The following is a 24,387-nucleotide window of genomic DNA, read 5'->3' as shown; positions in this document are numbered from 1 at the left end:
TGCAAACTACAACTCCTCAAGTACTTACAGTAGAACTATCGTGTTTGGGCTCATCAAATAGATCTCGAGTTGCTAGCTTACAAGATGATGACTTTATTGACATCTTATATATAGCCAGAAATAGAAACGAAATATCATTTAATTTGTTTGAAAACTATTCTGCCAAATGATTACGATGACAACTGCGTTCCCATTGACCAGCCCTTCAACAAAAGTTTCACTTCAAATAGACCAATTTAACTTAACCTTTGCTATAATGGACGAAAATTGAAAAATTACGTATTTAATATTTAATTACCGATGAAATGTGATTCGGTTTGTTTTGTAAATAGTTGTTTTGCTGTTTTTCCCACACCACCGAATTGAACAGCCCCCAATCGTTAGAGATATTATCTTTATTACAATAAATACAGAATATTTTTGGAATATACGGAGACGTACGCACAGGTCAGTTGTTGGCGCTGTACTATTTCAGCTTTCTAATTTGTGATTTCAGTGCTAACGAGAGTTGACATTTAAAAGTGATATAAGGCCCATTTGCCTGAGGAGTTGCCAGGGAAGGATGGTCCTTATTTCGTCTCTATTTCTGATAATATTTACTCGATGGTCCGAAACAATTACTGTCAAATAAGTATTACTCGATCAAATCAAAGACATGTTAGGTATGAAACTTCATTCGCGTCATGCGTCTTATGATTTGGTCGAGTATTACTTATTTGACAGTAATTGTTTCGGACGGTTGTCAGACGGAGAACGGGAGTAGAGCCCGTATACCAAGGTTTTTTAAATTTTAATTTATGTATTATGTGTCATTTCCTCATCTATCACAAAAACTACAACAAATCGTAAATGACCTCATCAAAGTTTGCGTCTGTATCTCGAGATAAGTTGCTATTTGATTACACCATTCAAATTTACATAATACGTCACTGTAAAAGCAAACATTTAAGCATAGACTTTTTTCTTGTTACAGAATTACTAATCATAGAATAATTCCACCATCAAGTCCCAAGCATTTTTATAACTCGGTGGAAGCGCAGTGAAAGAACGATAGCTTCTGAGTTGAGAAGCCGAAACGGTTCAAACCCCGAACTTTATCACATCGTGTTGAAACCTGGATTTCGAACATGGTTCACAGCCCCTGGAAAACGTGTGAAGTTCCCAATCCACACTGGGCCGCAGTCTAGGGACTACGATCAACGCCACTGTAGCCGAACGGTTACCATGCTGTACTGCCACGCAGAGCTCCCTGGCCGAGAGAAATATTTGTATGGCCTACATTTATTTCTCTCGTGAGTTTGGGTGTAACTTGTGGTTGTCTATGTGTGTGTCCATGCACCCGCGATTCAGGGTTTCCCTAGTGCGAGACTACGAGTGTACGTGCGTTATCATTACGATAAACTCTATCCTTAGAGGAGATCCTAGGTAGATAGAAAGAGTTTAGTAGCAGTGGAACTCCTTGTGAAAGACTTGGAAGGGAAGTGCCTTACCTATTTTTGCCGTCAAGTAGTATTGTGAGCATTGTTAGGGTAGAATGCTGATGAAATTACAGGCACATAGGATTTGTTAACTAATGTCTGAGGATGCAACTGCTAAGGACAGAACGGTCACATACCACCAGGCGCACGACTTGTTCGTCCCGTCACTTGTCATTAAAAAAATCCGCAGTGGGCAGTATAATTTGTTGATGAATGTTGTTTAATTATATTGTTTCATACAAGCGTTTACATTTTCATTTGCAAAATAACCCGTTCCTTTAGCACTCTCTATTTGTATGCTATAAATGATATTATGAAAAAACGAGTCAATAGGAAAATTCTCAACTAAAGCAAGACATGAAATAAAACTGATACTTAATCTTGAAAGTATGAAGTTCATAGAACATACGATATAGTATACTTTGCAAAACCCATTGTCTACGTTTAAAGTTACGATGTTCAAAATTAGTTTCGGAACGGTATACAACGTCACCTTTTAAACCTCAGAATGGCTTTTAAGTTGGTAATGCCGGGGTTTATACCAAAATAGAACTTTTTCAAGGTCTAACGAATTACGCCTTATTTTTGGCCTGACTATTGATTGCCGACCTCAATGAAAGATAATGCTGCGAAGCCATCGTAAAACTTAACGGTTTCGGGATATTGCAATATCAATTGATTTAACCGACGAAACAGGTAGTGAGTTGCAGATTACACTAAATCGTGGTTATACAACAGAAAATGAAACTATTTTTTCGGATCTAAATCGTGTATAATTGTTTTTTTTTTCAAACAAGCCAACGTTTCGGGCCCTTTACTGGTCCAATTGTCACGGCTGACTGTCAGCCAGCGCCACAAAAAACAAATGCACGCGATTTAAATCTGAAAAAATAGTTCCATTTCCTATGTGTAACAATCGCGAAAACCTGATAACTCGATTTATGTATACAACATAAATCAAAATATATATACAATGTATGAAACAAAGTTGTTTAACATTCCCGCATCTTTTCGCCGCTTCACTTTTTTGGGTCTACCTCGACGTTTGTTTACGCCCATTGTTATAGTACGACAATTTTATCACATTTTTTTCATAAAATCATACTAATATTTTATTACGTGTTAAATAGAACAATAAGTTTCACTGAAGTTTCAACTCCTCTCACCTGACCTATTCAGTGCTGGATGGTCGCCAAGCATTCGTCCTATTGTAGTTACAGTTCCATACAGTCGTGCGTAATCTCACTAAACGCTAGTTCAACGACCTGCGCATAAAGAGCTGTATGTCGGTCGTTCAATGACGCGTTTAAACGCTTTCATAAGGCAGTTGCCTTACTGATTTGTTAGTCTATCAGATGATTATTAATCGTGTGTTGTTGTCTGCATATGAATGAACCAATGTCGTTTTTCTGTTTACTTGGAAGTTGAAAAAATTAGTTTAGTTGCGGCGAATATATTTCGATTGCCCCTAATTCATATTCCGAACACTTGACCCAGATATACACACGAATATGTCCCAAAAATTTAGGCTATGTTGTCGACCTTCATTTGACTATATGTGTTTAGATATTTATATTTAGCTCCTTATAAAATTTGATCAGTCCACTTAATTTGGGTGAAAACCGTCATGCCGCCGTGTGTGCGGGGGCAGATTGTTGCCCAACAAATCTATGTGGGAAGATACGTTTTTACCCGAGGATTGTGTGTTAATGACTGTGAGAGACCTCATTTCACTTTTCTGCCTACTGTCGAGTTAAGGCACCGGTACCTATGTCTTTTCGCGCTGAAGTGAGCTTTTTTAAAAATTTTCACTTGCTTTCATTCACACAAGTTGTTGTGATACGATGCCATATCGCAGTCCCGGTATAAACCGGAATTCATATAGCAATTTCTTAGATTTTCTTTTCTTCCTGACATCTGGATTTTCACGTCACTACGCCATATCGTATTGTATCACGAAGCCGACTTCGCATTGAGGTGATAAAATGTTCTGACCGTAACGGTAAAGAAAAACATGATTGCAGACGGGAGATGGTTCACAAAAGACGGCATGCGAAGAGTTCATCTATAGTAGCTATGGGCCGGTATATCATGCAAGATCACGTAGACTACACAGCTACAATTTTAACGGACACTCTACCATTAAATTGTAAAGCGTAGTTTTACATGCAATTAAGAAATTACGAAGTTCGATACACTCCAATGGTTAGATAATGAAAACATCTATCGCGTGATATGTAAATGTATGGTGCATGAAAACAGTGCACGCTCGCCGCCGCGTTGCTAGTAAAAGTGTAACTTTTTAATGAGTCCGCCAATCATTTGGACATGGAACGATTAGTTTTTTCATAACGATTAGTTTTTTCATAAATAACTTAAATAATTCTTCATAACTGGTTTATACTGTGAATATATATAATTGTTTTTATACACATTCTTTTTAATGCACTGAAATGCATCAATCGAACAATCGATACGTTCAAACGACCATTCAACATTCCACGTTAGTGATTTACACTTAGATTTAAGAGACAATTTTAGTATAAGTGTGTGTAAATGTAAAATAGTATAAATAGGTAATAATTTATTATTAAAAATCAGTCTTTCAACAGTAGTCGAGTCTAATTTATCTCCTGCCAGCTTCCTTTCACTGTGGCCAAGACATCCTTAGCCGTCAATAGACGGTCGGTCTTGTGAGTCTGCTAGACTGTCAGCGAGGAAAACCACCCCAGTAAACACACACTTATTTCCTTAACCCCGTCCGTCTGTTAACTTATTAGCCACACTTATGTGGATAAGACTAGGGCCTTATAGGGTACTTAGGGTGATAGGCACACGCATGCGTCCTCGCCGGTACTCCGCCGTGGGACCTCGAAGCCGAGGTCCTGGCGGAGGTCCGCACCTACCGGCGGGGAATGAGGGACCGAGGCGAGCGACCCGCTCCCCAAGAGGTGGAGCGGGAGCGCCGCCTCGCGGCGCAGCGCATGCGGGACCGGTGGAAAGAGGGCTTGGCGGATCCCCCCCTATGGCGCTCGTACCATAGAGGCGATCCGCCCTGTCCTCGTAGAGTGGGTAAACCGGTCCCACGGGCCACTGTCGTACCACCTTGTGCAGGTGCTGACCGGGCACGGCTGCTTCGGTCACTACCTGCACAAGGTGGCGAGGAGGGAACCGTCCCCGTCGTGCCACGAGTGCGGCGCTGCGGATGACACCGCGCAGCACACCCTAGAGGTGTGCAGCCGGTGGGATGAGCAGCGCCGCACTCTGACGGGGACTGTAGGGCAGGACCTCTCGCTGCCGAGCGTGATTGCCGCCATGCTCGATAGCGAGGAGTCCTGGGAGGCGGTGGCCTCCTTTTGCGCAGAGGTTATGTCGCAAAAGGAGGCCGCGGAGCGGGTGCGCGAGGACGCGGCGGACGCGCACCCGCTCCGGCGCAGACGTACGGGGAGAAGGCGAAGGCAGTTCGCTGCTCGCCTGATCCCCTAGTGAGACCAGCGGGCTCTGGACAGGGACTCCGGAGCCTGCATTGCACGGCCTCACTCGTCTGGGGCGCGGGTCGGAGGACAACCGACTCGCCCCTCCGTTGGCGCGGGAGCCCTGGCGTAAGCTAGGGCGGCCGGGCGGCGTCGTGGTGAATGTTCACTGATCCCACGGCGCCGACTCAACCGGCGAGGAGGGAAATCCGGGGGGGTTTTAGTGGGGTAGGCCCTCCAGTCTGGAGGGAGAGTCCCCACATAACCCTTGAGTCTCCCTGGGCTCAGGGGTATCCATAAAGATTTCCCCCCCCGTAAAAAAAAAAAAAGGGTGATAGGCACACACCTAAGGTGGCTAGGGTTCTTCTTGCCGTGTTATTCAAGTTATTCCTGTACGGTTTGTTGGCGACCACAGACAATAAACTAGTGTACGGCATGTTATGAAATATTGCTATCTAAAGAATGATTTGTTTCATTGTTCCTCATTCTGGCTACTGGAAACTCCGAGAATTCCTGATGGGTGATATTTAAGTTAGCCATCCAAATATGGTATTAATATGATATAGCTGGACCAGCGAAGGTCATGGATTAAAGATCGTTACAGAACGCGCAATCGACTGTAAAAACACTTTGTAGGTTTCACTTCGACAAAAACAAAACCTTGTATAATTATGGTAAGGCCACGCAATTTCATATTGCGTACTTATTAATTGTTTACTCCAGTTGTTGCTGAATGACACACGAATTAATTGTTAATATGAACAAATTTTCTTGATTGATATATAAACAATTGTAATCGTATACATTGTAATTCTGTTGGTTTGAGAGAAGAGGTGTATAAAAATCCAGCAGTCTACTTGGACGACTATGGCATTGTTGTGAATTAAAAATAATTGAATAACAACATTCTCGTTTTCAATATTTTCAGATCTCTGTATTTTGGAGTTGTTAATCGGCATGTTCATCTAAATATACAGGGTGTAATTGTTAAATGTGCCCAGGCGATTATTCCATAAATATAAGAGATATCGAAAAGCTTTAAACTGATATGTTATGAGTAAATCGACATCAATAACATTTAAAAAAAATCTAGAAACATCCATAATTATTACGTTCCCATACATTTAATATCACATTCACAGAGAGGCTTTAGTTTACCTACTTTAAGAGGTAACAATAAGTTTACAGATAACAAAACTGCTATAAATAAAGTAATAATACTATCTTATAATTGAATAAAAATATAATGGCATAATCAAGTATTTGGTAAAGTGTGAGTTGGCCATAAAAATGATCAACGATTTTTTATTGCTTCTCGACTCAGTTTCATATATGAATAAATAATTTCATTGTACGACATTTGGGGCGACAAAAATCGGGACAGCAGAAGTTGGTTAAATTTAATCAAAAATTATTTTATACCTTTTTCAGACCTTTGGTTCAAAATTATCGAAGTGAACGATGTGGATTGTATGAAATTGGAGAGAAGAAACAAAAGAAATGAGTACAAATATGGATTAAACACAAAATATAATTCAAGATACAGAGACAATCGAAACATAAGAAAAACAATGCAATAAAACAAAAATAGGATAGTAAGAATAGAAACATAATACTAAAGCAAAAAGCATAAAGCAAGGAGTTCGCGATAAAGAACGTAGGTGGTGACTGAAAAATAGCACTATGCTGAGACTTCGTCATTTCCATTAACATATTATTACAAATAGAAATCAGAGTAACTCATAGTTTATTAGTACAAGTACCGTGTGATTTTCTATACATATCGATGGTGGCAATTCGAAATGTCGTAATGGAAAATGACGTTGATACATGGGTAATAATTTCGTCGATGTATCGCATTTTGAAATGTCGTAAGCGACATTTTGTAGTAAGGAACATGTTCCATTAGGTACCGCGGGTTTTTAAAATTTTAATTTAAGTTTTTCATACAAGCACCGTTCGGTATTACTTATAATTCAGATTTATTAAATTACTTGATATGCAATACAATTTATAGTAACGCTGTTGCATCCAAAGATTCGAAGATAATTACAATTTTAAAAAAATCTTAAACGTTTATGGAATTAAGAATTACATCTATGTGCCAAGTTTCATTGAAATCGGTTAACGGAAAATTGGCAGAATTCAATAAACCGGATTCATCCCCTAATTTGCCACCCCTAGAGGTGGAATATTATGTTTAAATTTAGAATGGTACACGCACTACTTCTGAGTTACTCCTTTTCCAACAAAAAAAGAATATTTCGATGATTCTCGAGGCAGAGTAATCGCGTACCATACACATAAAAAATACAGTCGAATTTAGAATCTAATGCTTTTAAGAAGTCGGTTAAACAGCAATACGGGTAAATTGGGCCATTATTTTATAGAAAATGTAAATGCATCTAAGGTCTTAGTAACTAATGTATGATATTGTTAGTTTGCCCGTAATAACATATTAATACGCAACATTAAAAGCGTGTTTCAAGTGTAGGTACAAAGAGGCGATGAAAAAAGTACATTACACGACGTCATCATTGGTTGTTCCAACCTTCCGCGCATCGTTCGTGGCCATTAGATTTTTTTCACAAATTTGTTTTAATTAAGAATATTATTACGGTGTACATTTTCGGTTATCGCTGCAGACGGAAACCTTACGTAAGTGTAGTTTCATTTAAATTTTACCTTCACCTTACTTGTTCACCCTTTATTATTAATTTAATTTTATTGTATATTGATATACCCGCATCCGTGTGACATCGACCAAGGTTGACAAATGAAAATCAGCGCGGGGTATAATACTATGCCCCGCATGTGCTAAGGAGGTGACCTATTCGACAGGGCATGCAGAGTAGCATACAATATTTGTACTCTTATGGGTAGTTTTATTTAGTTGTCAAAAAGTGTGCTCTGTATGCTGTCAAGATTATAGTCCCGAAATCCATCCGAGAATTGCATGTAGATCTTTTTAAGAAAAAATATTTTAGCAATATTTAAGTGATAAATGCTTTTATAATGTAAATGTTTATATGAATACGAGACTAATTTGAAATAGTGTCTAGTAATCTGTACGTAACTAATTTTAACACGTAGTATATAAGTTATTGTTTGTATTTCATTTAATTTTGACATAAGTTTTTTTTATAGAGGTGTACAAATGTAGATTATGTAAGTTTCACATTCACGTGTTTATTTTGGCGTTATTTTTAACATCGTTAATTTGATATGTACATGTTTACTTCTACTGTATTTTTTATTTTTTGACTGTTTAAATAAAATACTTTGATCATTATGCGACCACCACTGATCATATTTGTATGTTTTGGCGAAACTGGTTGTAGTAGCACTGTAATGTATTATTTAAGATCTAATTGAAATGAATTTATTGTACCTACTTCACAAACAAATCTATCTTTATCTACGTCAAGCGTAATTTTTACTGTTTTTCTCTTTTATTTTCATGTTTTTCCTTTTTCTTTTATTTATTTTTGCCTGTGTCGAATAAATGATTTTCTATTCTATTCTATTCTTAAATTTAATTTTTTTATCTCAATGTGCAAAAAATTTGGATATTTTATACTTTCTACTTGTAAACCGGAAGTAATTTACGAATAAGCTCATGCAGTCATGTTTGTCCTAATTTAAGGAGACTTTGATGAGCTAATGAAAATTATTTTAGTGATAGAACCTTTCTTCTTATTAAAAAATTTAAACATCAAGGCCAGCCTACATACTCGAAACTAAAACTTGCGCAAGTACTTACGCGTTTTTGCGTGTACTCTGTGTATGAGAAAACGGTACGTTGAGCAAGCGCTTGCACTTACTCGCCTTCGTTTAGTCACGATGAAGTTCGACCGTGTAGCCGAGCCTTTATCAATATTTCTAAGGTGTATGATGTACGTTATAACGTTTCACAAATTTAAGCTGCTAGACAAAAGTACGTAATTCGCTTACTCTATATTACCAAGTGTATGTACCAGTTCAATGATTTTTTAATGTTACTGACGATGCTAAGCGTTGTCGCTGAACTGGCCTGAGAATATGGATTAGTGATTGAAAGGCCTTGAAAAAGCTCAAGGAATCTACTATTCATTACTTTTATAAAATCTAAAATCTATAATAGGCAATACTACACAGTTACGCAGGTAGATTGTAATAGTTTCCAGTCAAAAACCACGACGCCAGCGTTTCGTGTTCGACCTAGTTAAGTCTTTTTCTTCGTGTTATTTTTAAGCGGATTCTAGTTTGCTATTACTTGAAACGAAATGTAATTATTTTATTTGCATAAAGATATGGTTTAATAAAAGTTTATAAACAAGTTACTAATAAAAGCAGCATATGTTATCGATCGTCGCCGGCATGCAAAAATTCAAACTTATATTACACAAAGATAATACACACATCAAAAGAGTCGAGGGATCAAGCACGCTTTTGCCAATTACTGAAAATCAGGTTTTCAAATAATTTTTTTTACGTTGGCGGAATTTTTTGGATTTCCAATTTTAAAATGAAATTGACCTAAAAAATTTCCACAGGTGTTAAAAAAAAAATTAAATAACCTGATTTTTGTGACGAAAACGTGCTTGATCTAGGAAAAGAATCTAGGCCCTTTTGATGTGTGTATGTACTACAGTTATTTATAATTAGAAATAGAAAGATGGAGAGAGAGGGCTCGAAGGGCTCGAACCTGCGCCTGTGCCAAACCACCAGTTCTGTCAGATCGAAGCAAAATTTCATTGTGTTCAATCTTTGAATTAATAATCATAACAAACTAGTGAAGTAATTTCAATCAATCAAAATCAATGTACTACAGTGTTATATATTTATTAAATATTGTAAAAACAATATTTCAAAAAGCCATTTCTGTAATTTTCTATGCGTTTAAATTGGCGGCAATGCATTCAAATCATACGGTATTTTATTGAATATTTTATAACACATTATTGCAGAGGCCGGGAAGTAAGGTATTGCTGGACGAGTATGAGTTACAAGGACGAGTGCGCGCGAGGCCGGACGGCAAGGACGAGAGACGTACATATAATTTTTCTCAAACAATGTGAGGAAATAATAAAAGACTAAAGAGATGAAGATGTATAATAGAAAAAAAAATTATAACACCATACATACATATAAATATCGCGTTAGTACAATTGCTAAAAAAATGTTATTGTTATTTCAGGCACATTAATAGTAGTCTGCTGACCTTCTGACGATGTGTTTCAATGTGTATCTATTATGGTATTTTCGTTATGATTCTTCTCACTAGCTCTCATTTTCGCGACCGAAAAACAAAAGACTTTCATTCCATAAAAATACATCTTCTAATATCTTCTGGACATGTAGTATAACAATATCTTAGCACTGGAGCCCATCAGTGCGACGCATATGGTTTTAGTATAGTGCGTACAGCCTATTCCGCAACTTTTATTATAATCATGTTGACGTTATGATAAGGGAAATGATTACGTTATTGTAACCGTATGATTCAATCATGTAGTTATGATACAGATTGGTGAGCACCTACTATGGATTGGAAGTTAGTAGCAGTAGAGCTCATTGTAAAAGAGTTCGTCCAGGTACCTATTTCTGTCACCAAGCAGTAATGAGTGGACTCATTCCGGTTTTGAATGGTAAGGGTGTTGGTGAAATTACAGATATATGGGACTTGTCAACCTATTTCTCAAGGCGACGGGCGCAGTGGCAGTTTCCTTCAGATCTTTGCGGTTGACAGGCGTGTCACTTATCACCAGGGGCACGACTTGTTCGTCCCATCACTTGGAACAACACTCACTCAATTAAAAAAATGGATAGAGGAATTTCAGGGTGACTTGAATTTGCGTAAGTAAAATGCAGAACGAGAATAAATCGAAATGTATGACACGCAAGAACTGTATTCGGTTGTGGGAGGACGTGGGTTAAGAGAAAACCAATTCCATTTTAGAAGGCGTCAGCTGCACGAATGTCGGTACAGATAAATAGGAAAGTTATTATATCTTGTCCCTTTTCTCGCCAGAACAATCACGAACAAAGTCACGAGGGTTTATAATTAGCTCACAGCTGGAATTGTGGCGTCATTAAAATTTCGATTTGTGACCATACGAAGCTAAATCCTTTTATCCTCAGCTATATATTTTCTAATTTGCTAAACAATATACAGAAATCTATAAAAGTGTAATAAACCGAATAAATAATAAATTTCTATATTATTACTTTTCATATCCCCTTTTCGTGGTCTTCCTAAAAATTTTATTTTGACTTTGATTTATTTATTAGACTAAACATAGTCACAATCACAATTTTTACGTCATAAAGATTATTTGCCCTTTATTACATTATTTCAATGAATAATTTCATACATTTTTGCTCACATTTAACTTTTACATTTAGTTCCTCTCGTTGGTTCTGACAAAAAACCAGCGCCTTAGGAGACTTAGACATATGCTATGCTGTTATGACCATGTTATGACAAATTTGTCCTTTTGTGTTTAATCTGTATTTGTGTCATATCCAAACTAATATTACAAATGCGAGTAACTTCGCCTGTTACGTATATATACGCCTAAACCGCTAAACCAAATTCGATGAATTTTTGTATAGAGATAGATGGGACGTAGAAGGGCATGGGCTACTATTTTTGACAAAAATAAATCTTAAAAGACGTGAAATAAGGGATGAGAGAACATCGAGGAGATACCACGGTGGTGGTGAAACAATAATTTTTCGAGTAAGGTTGCTAACAGATTGGCTGCTTGTTTTCAGTTAATGCGTGAAGTTGTAATGTACTTCAACAGCCGAGACCTCGACTGCAGTTGATTACGACTTCATGCATTAACTGCATGAAGTTGGTAGCGATTTTAAGTTAATGCGTGATGTCGTTATCAACTGCAGTCAACGTTTCCACTGTATGAAGTGGATTTTCTTTTTTTATAATATCAAGTTATGTGACGAACAAGGCGTGCGCCTAAAGGTAAGCTACACGTCTGTCCATAACTCTTGTAGTGCCACTCAGGGCTATAAATCGCAAAGATCTGCGGGGCACTGCCACTGCGCCCGTCACCCTGTGACGTAAGTTGACGAGTCTCATGTGCCTGTAATTTCACCAGCGCCCTTACCCTTCAAGACCGGAACACAGTAATGCTGACATTACGTCTTCACGCATTAACTGCAAACATGCAGACAATCTGTTAGCACCCTAAGTAGTACAACAGGCTGCAGGCTACTCGAAATACTTATTCTAAGCGGCCGAAGTCGCGGGAACCAACTAGTTAGTGAATAGAGTGTTTATGTGTTTATCTTTATGGATTTATATCAGCTAATTTCAAGAAGCACGCCACCGGATGATAATGACGCCCTGTACGCGGTCGAAAAAATTATTAAAGGCGTACAAAACTTCATGTACCCAGAAAAAACAATTATTTGTAATGGCGAGATTTCGGGCCACAAATTGACAGTACATAATGATAATGTGCCGTTGGCAAAAAAGGCATCTCAAGAACTGTGGGCGGAAATCATTGACCTTGGTAAATTAATATTAATTAGCGTATCATTTGTGACTTTGTGACTAATTGGAAATCCGAAGGCAAAGTTTTGAGCTATGTATAAACTTCCAAGTTGGTTAACAACACTTATCATGATGCGGAATTTTGAAGAACTAGGTTTGCCTACTAACAACTTCGCGTTAACGTCCAATGCGAATAATGGATTATTTGCATTATATAAAGATTGTACGTTATAATTACAATATTGTCATCACTCAAGTCTGTTTGTACAGTCGTGCACGGTGAGCAAAGTGAAAAATCACCTTCTGCATATTTCAAAATAAAAATTACGCTTTAATTCCAAATATAAACAAACAACACACTTCAAAATTGCTATAGTTCGTCTGCACGCTTCGCTTAGCAGAAGAGTTGACGATCGCAATAAGTGTCAAATAAAGTCGACTTTGTCAGCGACAATGTCCCACGGCATTGTAGCGTGGCACCACAATGTACAGAAATTACTTTGACAACGCGCTGCACTAGCCCCGTGGCAATTCTTTACAGCATCAGACACACCTGTCGCGTCACAAAGCCGTGTGTCATTGCGACTGCTCTGTCCATATACGCATCGTTGAATTTGTAGTGTCACATCTTGAAATGATTCAACAATTTATTTCTTAAGCTGCATTTCAATGCAAGGAATATTGACCGAACACTAACTCACTTAATGGAATTAACTAAAATATATGCTTAAAGCGCCTTCGCCTTCATATAAGAAGAGATCTTATACATTAGCTAGAACAACACGAAATTATAACTTGGCTTTATAATATTAATACAAATTCAAAAAAATATTTTCAATACTTACACAAGGAAAAACTCCGGAGTTCATCCACAACTTAGTTACCTATTAAAATGTACCTTGCAAAGGAATAAAATTGGTAAAATCACACACGTGTAACACGCGTGAGTTTGTCACAACTAAATCAAAGAAGGAAAACATCGTATTGTTTCGACCTAATTAAGTATTCATAATTGAACTTCCCTGTAAGTCTGTAAATGGCGTATGGAAAATGCTCAACGTTTTACTTTACATTTTCAGACAACTTTACAATGTTGCAGTTTCAATGTTTAAAAAAATGCATTTTGTTTAATTTCGATTTTTTTTACTGTACTAAATCGATGTTAAAAGATGTCAATTTGATTGCTACTTTATATCTACTTCTTATTTATATAAATATAAACATCGCTATTTTATAATTTTACTTTTTTGTTCCACTAAATATGCCGCGTATACTTTAAATAAATGTTCGTAATATTTATGTCCACTTGTACTAAATTTTAGTACGCCTTAAACCAATGCTTACAATGCAGAAGACAGAAGAAGAATCTTAATACATTGTATGTCTTATCAATTACCAAGACATACTTAAGTTTAGTGCAAGTGGACATTAGTATTAAATCATCTACACATCTTCCTTCAACTATGTGACTCAATTTGAAATATGAACCACATAAAGGATGTTTGCATATTTTCAAAGACTTGCAAATAGCGATTGTGGAAGGAGACACTGTTAGTAAACAGGGGTTATTGACATGAACATGATCCAAATAATACACGTCTTTGTGAATTGACATCACAGAAGTTTGAGTCATCTATTGAACTTTCATCTTACTAACAACCTTGGATTCCTATTTTACAAGTCATCTTCGCATGCATGACATTTTAAAATTTTGCCCATGTGTTTACATCCAAAATTTATGCAAAAAGTTTTGTGCCACACATGCCAACTACTACTGGAAAAATCTATTTGCACAGGTACGACTGTAGTAGACCATGGCCTACATAAACATCCAATGTGAAGTCAAACAAACTGCTTTTAAATATTTAAGTCATAAGAATAAGGTTCATTCTCTATTGAAAAAGCCTTAAGAATAAGTTACTTTAAAAAAACACATTACCGCTTGGCGGCAGAAATAGTAGTGCCAGTTATTCCCTGGACAATTTCTTACAAGGAGCTCTACTGCTACTAAATATGATTAAATGTCATTAAAACATTACCATTAGGCATAGGTTGAAATCACGAACAGTCTGATTCCAGGCCACTTACATATCACAGGTGGTAGATGAACTAGTAAAGGTTTGAGCTAGGCGAATATTCAACAGCCTTAAACTATTGGGGTTTCATATAACATCATATATCATAGCCTTTTATATACCACCTCTCTAAACATCTGGCTCCAAGCCCTGAGCACACTAGTTTCTTGCTTAATCCTCCATCAACGAACACTGTAGAAAGGCTTTTACTTTTTAAGATAATAAAAAATATTGTATTACACTGGACTGAGTCCAGTATCGTACTATATGACAGGATGAACAAGTTGTGTGCGGGTGGTAAGTGACACTCCTGTCCATAGCAGTTGCAGTGCCACTCACAAGCTTTAAATCGCAAAGATCTGAGGGGCACTGCCACTGAGCCCGTCATCCTGAAACACAAGTTGACAAGTACCACGTGTCTGTAGCTATACTGCTTTGTTTTTGAGCAGGTCTTTTATCAGGTGCAATTTAATTGAGCCATTTTGTAGGCAATTTCATAAATACTGTAAGTTGTCTTATACACTAAGATACTACCTTTATGTAATTATTATGATTTTCCCTACTTGTAGTATTAATTTGATACTAAATGAAAAATGTGTAACATTACATACTTAATCTATTTCAAAGACCTGCATAATAAAAAACTTAAAGGAACAGAGGTTCCAAACACTAACTGATCTTATCATAAATTATAAACATACTATCATGTCGTTTGTAAATTTCAGTAGTCATAAATTTTCGGGATGTATTCCTTTACTGTTTACTTATTTGTCGACTAAAGAAAAAGGTTTACGATTACTGCTTCTTTGTTTACGTTTTTCCTAATTCTAAAAAAACAAAGAATTGGTAAGGTAACACCTATGCCAATAAAGAGCTTTATTTACATTTACTACACATGACAATGATGCAATATTGTAAATCACATATTTCACACCCTTTTCCCATCACAGCAGGGATAGACCATGGGCAAATTTAATCATGCTTTCAGCAAAGCCTTGTACTCCTTATTACGTGGAAAGTTATCAATCATGATGATCACCAAATGTAATGTAAAAGTTATAGTATAGCTGTAATGGTTCTATGCAACTAGAAAAGAAAAAGGGCCCTTCAATGCACAAAAAGTATATGACGGGGTGACTCCCTATTATGGAAGCTCCTCTCTAAAGTACTAGAGTAGTATTCATAGACAATCTGGAACAGCTATGGGGTACTCATGAATGTCTAAGCATAACTTGTGGAAGTCTGTAATGTCTGTTTATTTCACAGGTGGTTTACCTTTTGAAACAGGTGGGATGATATGTTTGCACTTGCAACGTGTTACAGACAACGAGAAAAACAATAGTTAGGAAGAGGTTTCAGACTAGCAGGTTTTATGAAGGTCCATCCATTCAATAGTAATTACAAGTATTATTTTATCTTAAAATATACCTTTTTTGAACATATTTACAAGTTTAGAAAGGTAAACATAATATTATAATGTATTAATTGATGACATTTGTTGCTAGATTTAGAAATACCTTCTAATCAATGTGACGGGTGTCAAATACACAGTAGAATGATCATAAGCCAAATTATCTGCAATTCAAGGCCCTTGTCATTCACATAAATCGCTAATTTAATAACATTATTATTTTTATAACACAAAAACAAAATGTTTCAAACTAAGAATATAACACTCAATCAGTATCAACATTATGATGAAGATTAAAAAAAAATAAAATAAGCAAGAAGCAAAGAAGGCAGCGTACAGAACACATGTGTAACAGTTTTTTTTAAATTACTCATTTGGACAAACAAAATATATGACATAGACACCTGTCCTTATCACATTAAACCATGTAGGGAAATTATGCAGCATGGAGAACTGTTTCAATGCTCAGTGGGTGGCCTTCCAACTCCCAAAGGCGAAACTAATTACCACCTCTTATCATAAAAGGTAATGTCACTACATTCAAGGCAAGCAGCTTCTACTTGAGGCGAAATACCAAAAAACCGCCAAAAGGATTTTAATCACTTACCAATTGCCACTTGGACTTTCGAGTGGGATCTGCGATGGTGATGAGGAGCCTATGGATCATCTGGACAGTGCCTTCGTAGTACACTAACGCGGAATCGTAGTTTCCCATTAGGGCCATCTCTCGAGCAAGCTTGGTGTTCTCGCAAATTTCCCCAACAGAAACTGCCATTATTGTCATTCCCGCTGCGTACATGTAACTATGCCTCGACAAAAGTTTTACGGTTCTAATCGGAGACCAGTAAAATTGCATGAAACAATGCTCTTAAAGAGGCACTTTTCATTTTTACGACTTGTTTCTCCGGAATTATTAAGATTACTCTTACAAACTGCAATCTTTTAAATTTCACTTTTGAATTACAATTTTCTTATCTCTTGTCCAATTTAAGATTTATGAAAATAAGACCATATTTTTGAGGCAAAACAAACTTATCAATTTCGACAATCCTTCCACCAAACCAAAAATCGACACACAGATGAAATGAATGAAATATGAAATAAAGTCTCACTCATAGATAAAATGAAGGAGGCAAACAGTCTCGCTCTACTCGATTTTCGATACTCGGCTGCCCGCGTAGTTGTCTATGCATGGGATGCCGCATTCACACAAACGCAACACATTGACACGATGCTAACACGATGCCAACACAATACAGACTTCAAACCAATCATGAGCTTACAAATTTTGATCTGCATGTTGGCAACGGCGTTGCAAGCATGTTTTTGTTTACAAAAAATAAATATAATCATTTTTATCGATTTCTAATTTTCCACTAATCGAATAATTGCCTTTTTTGACATTCTGCACTTTTTTCATAATCATGAAATAAAAAGATTTACCACAGACACAGACATAGACGCCGCAAGTACAGCAATTTGTATGAAAACCGAGCGTGCCACATTTTATGTATCCACCATGACGTCACAAGAACTGTTTAGTGATGAGGAACCTCCTTTCGCGCTAAATCGATTGATTGAACGGAATACACGTATTCGATTCAATTGATCGATTCAAATATTCGTTGACTACAGGTAGTCGTGAAATATTAATATAGTAGAAAAATACCAAAACAAGATAGTTATGTCCTTTAATACAAGTTGTTTAAAAAAAATTTGATTACTTAAAAATTTAATCTTTAATTTTTAATCAACTTCAAATATTAAAATATCCTTGAAATAAAATAAGCGTATTATATATAACCGTCTTTTTGCAATAGAAGATCTTATCGATTGACTTAAATAATGAAAACGCATATCAATATGTGAACTTGCAACGGCCTTAATTACATTTACTAGATGGTTTTCCGTCGGTGATTGATCAAATTGCTGAATGGCAAGACAACTGAAAATGTTACTGCTGATAAAATATCGTAAAATCTTACTAATCAGAAGAGGTTTACTTAAAGTCGTCCTCGTGTAAAGTTTTTGTGATTTGATCATGGTTTCTCGGATTTCTAACTCTGCTACTCTGCATATTTGGATAGCATCTTTGGTGGGATAAACTAGACCTCCTTCGTCCTTGAAAGCAACGAACTCATACGTACAACTATCTCCAGGTTTGTAAAGACAGCGCACTGTTACATTCTTCGCATTTTATATTTTTTGTATTACTGGTACTACATATCCTTCGATGTATATAATTATTTGCTCACTATATTCGGACATTCGAGGCAACGTGCTGAAAAAATTATCGAAATTACAGATACTACTGATAATATATACTATAAAACAGAAAAAAAAAACGAAACGTTACTAAACGTTATAACAAAAGAGTTATAGAATATTTTTATAATAATGCTAAGGTCATAATAATTTTCGTCCTAATACGTCATAATTACTTTGTTTTCAAAATCGATCAGAATCTAGAACAATGTTGCCTAACGTATACATCACTTAAATTAGGCCAAAAGAATGTACACACGCCAGCACATCAAGCTACAGATTGACGTATCTTGTTCCGTTGCACTGGAGGCGATTTTCGAACAAAAATGTGTAGTCTGAAATGCCGTTGTCCGTACAAGCGGCCGTACCATGAAATTGAATGCATTATACAAACGTGCGTCCGTTCGATATTCATAGCGTATTAACAAAGGATCACAAATATATCGCATCAGGTAAAAGCCGCAATGTATTACAAACATGAGGCATACATAAAAGGGGGATTCATTGTCAGCATTGCAGTCCGCCTTGCCGTCTGCCGCGTAATGCTGGATTATGAATGTAGTTGCAGCTTAGAGGATGGAAAAAAATAATAGTCAAGGGAGTTGTAAAGGGAAAGACGTATCAAGATTGTGTTTACATTTAGTTAAGTAACAAATTGACTTTAGCGAACTACGATTAAAGTACGTAGTGTACTTTGATCGTAGTTTATAGAGTGTATGATCTATGTTCACTAAGTAGTCTGTGACTTTAATCGAGAAAATCTTAAACATGCTGCCCTGAGAAATCACGAAATGTCGCTTAAGCCCTTTCTACAAAACGATTGGTGCTATAGAGTCGATACCTCCTCAAAGTATAATAGTTCTGTGGTCGATACTACTTTACCTCGAATTCAAATTTGGAATCTGAATTACGCGAGTCGAGCGGCAGGGACACTGGCTTTATTTCAGAACAATGTTTCAGAATTAAGTGTTTTACAAACGATTACAACTATTTGAAAAATGTATAACGTATAATCATTGACTTTTGTAAGTCAATGCGTATAATATACTACTAAATGACTGACACTAACACTAAATGGGTCCATATTACCTTAATAAACCAAATTTTATTATTATTAACGTGTTCTATTTAGTACAGTTGATATTAAAAAAAAAATTCCGTCCTCTAAGATATATGTAACACACCCATTGAATACAGCGGTTTACTTATAAAAAAGTTTGCGTTGCTTTGTATCGTGAAAATTTTTAGGAATCGTGTTTTTACACTGTATACTAATCAGTGCATAATATCCTCAATTTTATTATATAATTTTTCCAAGTTGATTGATCAACACTTTCATTTTTATGCTTGATTCTAGAGATGAAACGGATAGTGATTTGGCCGTATATCCGACGAGCACCTAAACCAGATAGCCGGAAATCCCGCGAGCACCTAGGTCGGATAGCCGGATATCCGGCCGCCGTAAATCTGTCGCACTGCCGCGCCGTAAACATGTCGCAACCGATTTACAGCGCGCATCACCGTGATTGATTTATTAGTGAATGATTGCACTTTCATATTGACGATTTGATTTGTTGTGGTCACTTGGTTTTTATAAAAACCATTAATTTATTCGATAATACAAAAAAATACATAATAGAAAAATGTTAACAGTAAAAAAATCGCAAAGTTGGATCTATTGATGAAAATAAATATCACTAACTTTTACCACTTAATGCAGAAAAACTGGTCTTCATCCACCATAATGGGCCTTGAAATTTGAGTACAGTAAATTTACAGATAACGTTACTCTCTAACTTCATAGTTCTTTCAGTCACAAGTAATAAACAGATTGTTAACGTAACTGTAGTTGCTGTGTATTCTATTACTATCATCTTTAATTAATAAACAAATTTATTTGGCGTACTGGATATACATCTCAGTTTTAAACATCCTGTATCCGGCCGGATGGTAAAAAAAGACCGGATACCGGATAATTACTGGATATCCGTTTCGTCTCTAATTGATTCCACCAAAGCCATTTAAGGTTGTGTCGACTCTTAGGGGCGCCATGCATTTACAAATAAGTTTGTTAACCGTTTTGATCATCAGAGATTGATCATTAGATGTCTGGAGCCAATTATGACAAGTTGATTTAATCAAAATAATGTTATTAGTTTTATTTGAAACGTTATTTTCTTTAGTTTAAAAAAAACCTTTTTGATACCGTTGTTATTATTAATAATGTTATTGAAAGTGCAATTTATTGTATGTATAGGTAGAATGTATTATTATTGTGTGTTATGATTACTCACAAAATTATTGAAGTATAAATTATTGTAGGTACATATTCACCTTGTCCCACATAAATTAAATGTCCTCTCCTCATCTTTGTTTCATTACTTCGTATTAGAACTATTTAGCTATCTTTATTACGGTAATCTTGCAATAATTAATTGAAAGTAAAAAAAATAATTTAGTCGGCTCAAATGCTATTTTCGTAGAGCCAATAAATTAAAAAGAAAACAGACCGATCATTACGAAAAGTCGACTGACGCCATCTAGTCAGTCTAATGTGAACTCTTGTAGAGTCGGTACGTATATACGTTTATACATACCGTCAGCATTAAAATTGATCGTCTCATGTTCGGAGAGTCGAGTCAAATTATAGTACAGTGGTTCTACGCGTCGTCGAAGAAAAACTACAGCGTTACAGAGAGAAGACTTATAACAAGAATAATTCGCACATTCGTGATCTACCCTGTAGATTCGGGCTTTTGTTCATAAACCACATCAAAAGCTCGTCTCTATAGGTATCTCACGGCTGGAACATCTCACTACTTCGATTTCCAACATGAAAAATGGAAGATAATTTGTCTACATCAAGAATAAGTTCAAGAGTGTTCTGCTTTTTCGTTTTCAGTTCATCAAGAGCATAAAGAATTGATTAAAATGAATGTATTCATATATGTTATACATATATTAATAAATGAGCGTCAGGGTAGAGTTACTAATGTCCATTGTCGTTTTTGGTACTGATTTTTATTAGAATTGTAATGCTCGATAACAATTTTGTTATGTATTAAATAAAAGCTTCGTATTGCCTTGCGCTGAATGTATAATAACAAAATAATAGGGACCCCTTTTCATATTATTGGCTGCTAAGCGAGTGCGGTGAGATAGCTCTCGTTTAGAAGCATGTTCATATTAAATTTTTAATTTTCATAGTTTCCTGTTCGTTTAACAAATATGTGTAAATGAACCCGAATTTGTTTTGCTAGTTATGGTTTTTCTGATTCAAAAGAAAATATTTTATTGTTTTGGAAAATTAACACGAAATTGGGCACTTTTGGGTTGACAATGTAGAGTTTAAGAACCCGTGCACTGTAAACTATAAAATGTAATACGAAACTGACAGACTACGACACTTAGTTTCTATGTTTGCAAAATTTCGATGCTTAGTAACCATCATGGTGAATATTGGTTTATCCTTTCTTTAACCTTCTCAAGAGTATCTCAGGCTTAGTACAGTCCAAAATACAAAGTATAAAAGTAGGTACCTAGTTCGTGTTTTCTTTTTATCAGCCAACTTCTTAAACCACTACTCCTTGCGTCATTCGATAATTAAAACAATCCTAGACCGCACGACGGCCTCTTTAGCATTTGATGTTCATTCTAATAATACGTGTAAGTTTGTTTGAAAAAACAAATATACGCGATTTAAATCCGGAAACATAGTTTCATCTCCCATGTGTAACAATCGCGTAAACCTAAGAACTCGAAATATATGAATTCCTTGTTTCAAAAATAATGAAAAAACTATTTAATCATTTTATCCTAGGGTCAATATTTTTCAAAATCTAAAAATAATTCTATTGTCTTCATTTTATTGTATGACAATACGATTGTTTGGCCTACGTCATTTTAAAATCGTTTGTAACTGACAAATCAAAACAATTTACTGGCTTTTTGGATCACGGTTAGACTCGATGGATTTCGGCTACTGCATGTTATTAGTATAATTAATACGAATTACGCCGGACTGAGGTCTTAGGTCTCATTTCTCAAGGAACGAAATAAAACGAAATTTTTAAACATAAAACATTATATTGGTAGTTACTCCTAAGTTCATAGATAGTACGAAATATAGATACAATCTCAGTTATACTTTTTGGCTATTTACAACGAGACCGATAACTAAGGAATTTAGTAAAAATAGATTTCATTGCAAATATATGTGATTAATAGTTATGTATCGCATATTTCTGAACATATTTACATGTGGCGGAATCCCACATGCCTGGTAAATTCAATAAATCATTTTTTTAAGATTATTTGAATTTATAATAATGTCCGACAATGACTAGGCAACAATTTGATGCCGGTGCCGCGTAAATTTAACACGGATTCCTTTTCGTCTGTAGGAATCCCAAGTGTCAACCTTATTACATCATTATAAGCGTGAAACACATGAGAGCGGGTGTGAGACGAGCGCGGGTCGGGTCATCACAGCGGCGGGTCTAATTCAGTGTATTTATATAAGGAAGATGCCGCGCGCCGCAGCCCCGACCCGACCCGACCCGACCCGACTCGCATCCGCTCTCTGTGTGTAAGTTTAAACTGACTAATAAATTATCTTGATTATTTTAAAAGCACTTGACGAGAAACATAGATGAGTTTCAATTACTCAACCTGAATCAATAAAAGTATATAATCCATTGTAAAACAGTTTCTAACACAACAACAGTCATATGCTCGACGAAGAAATCTGATTTAGCCTTATGTTTTTGAACAATTTAGCAAAAATGGCGTAGGAATAGCCTCGAAGTATATAAAAATTTTGAAAAGTAATTGAGAAATGCAACTGAATTAATCATTTCAAAGTATACAGATAGGTACACATCTTCTGGAGTGCTAATTACCAATCTAAAATGCTAATATTTTTTTCATGATGCAGTGTAAAGTTTTAATAATAGGCTTATAGTACAAATTTTGTCGGAATACGATAATTTAGGTACTTTAAAAGCGTGTACAAGTATGTAGTTGCTTAGAAATATTTGTAACAGCATAATAACAAAGATCGAACACTTAGAATAATTCATTCGATCCGGCTGGATTCGAACCAGCACCATCGGACAATCCGTGGCAAATGCTCTGCCTATTAAGTCACGGAATGAACCAGCAGATCTTACTAATGTTTCTACGTGCTTCTTGCAGATCATTGTTTTCGGTTTTTAACGACTTTTGTGTCGTTTGATTGAATTTGATGGCAGCAAAAGATCGCGACATTCAATAAACTTAAAAATTTGTAACAGTACTTATTTTTTTTTACATATTCTATAAACATTTTTTTAAAGTAACAGGGATTTCTGAAGTTACGCCAAAACTTAACGGGCACATTTTATATCTTCAAAATCAAAAGTACACAACTTTTGTTTATATACATTTGTCTTCCACATATTTTTGTTCACACAATGCTAGGAAAGCCACATTTTAGACAGGCAACAAAGAAAATACCCAAGCAGATCCTTTTGAAGTACAGAATGAATATACTGCCCTCCATGTCATAACTAAAGTATTTGCACTTTGGTAACTTTCGAGAAATTGGCACCTCAAGCATTTTTTATTTTAAAAATTTCAACAATGCTGATTTTGCATAACAATAAAACTGAAACTAAATAAGATATACAAAAATCGCTTAAAGGTGTTTGTAGATCGCCTTTCGCCGATTCCAGAGAAATTTTAACAACTGAATTTCGGTAAAAATGATATATTCGTTTTGATAAAGAGGGCAGTAGTTATACTTCTTGAGTTTTGCTTGTTGACGTGCCAGTCTTTTTTGAAGGTGGAGTAAAATAACGTTTCGTAAAATTTTAAATAGTCATGTAGACAGTTTTGTCGATAGATTGTGAAAGTAGGTAAAATTTTGCCAAAAATGTTTGAATTGTGAATGTATGACTAATGATTACTAATTGTGTTATTGTATTCTTTATTATTATTTTGACAGTTGTTCTATTACTATCAAAAATTAATTTTTAGTCATACACGTAATAATAACAGGTAGATTTGATTATGTATATTTAATCAAAATGAAACACTTTAAAACATGTCTCCTATTTGTATTTTTAATATACATACTTCTAAATTTAGTGTATGTATGAATTTTCAAAAATTTACAATTCAAATAAACCTGTGCCCAGCAGTA

The 24,387-nt window shown here is 35.8% G+C and overlaps 1 protein-coding gene across 1 annotated transcript in view; it reads right to left on the bottom strand.

The window, feature by feature from the left end:
* The window catches only part of LOC113239424 (katanin p60 ATPase-containing subunit A-like 1), a 41,655-nt gene extending 24,604 nt beyond the window's left edge, over window positions 1–17,051 (bottom strand). The window contains exon 1 of the mRNA XM_026476428.1: window positions 16,546–17,051. Within this exon, the coding sequence (XP_026332213.1) occupies window positions 16,546–16,794 (249 nt within the window). The 5' untranslated portion in view covers window positions 16,795–17,051. The remainder of the gene's footprint in view (window positions 1–16,545) is intronic.
* Window positions 17,052–24,387: the final 7,336 nt, after the last annotated feature.

This window comes from Hyposmocoma kahamanoa, unplaced genomic scaffold, assembly GCF_003589595.1.
Source record: "Hyposmocoma kahamanoa isolate Upper Pololo Valley unplaced genomic scaffold, ASM358959v1 99879, whole genome shotgun sequence".
Classification (NCBI taxonomy): Eukaryota; Metazoa; Arthropoda; class Insecta; order Lepidoptera; family Cosmopterigidae; genus Hyposmocoma; species Hyposmocoma kahamanoa.
Note: the sequence above shows the minus strand (reverse complement) of the source record. Positions and strands in the feature narration are given on the sequence as shown.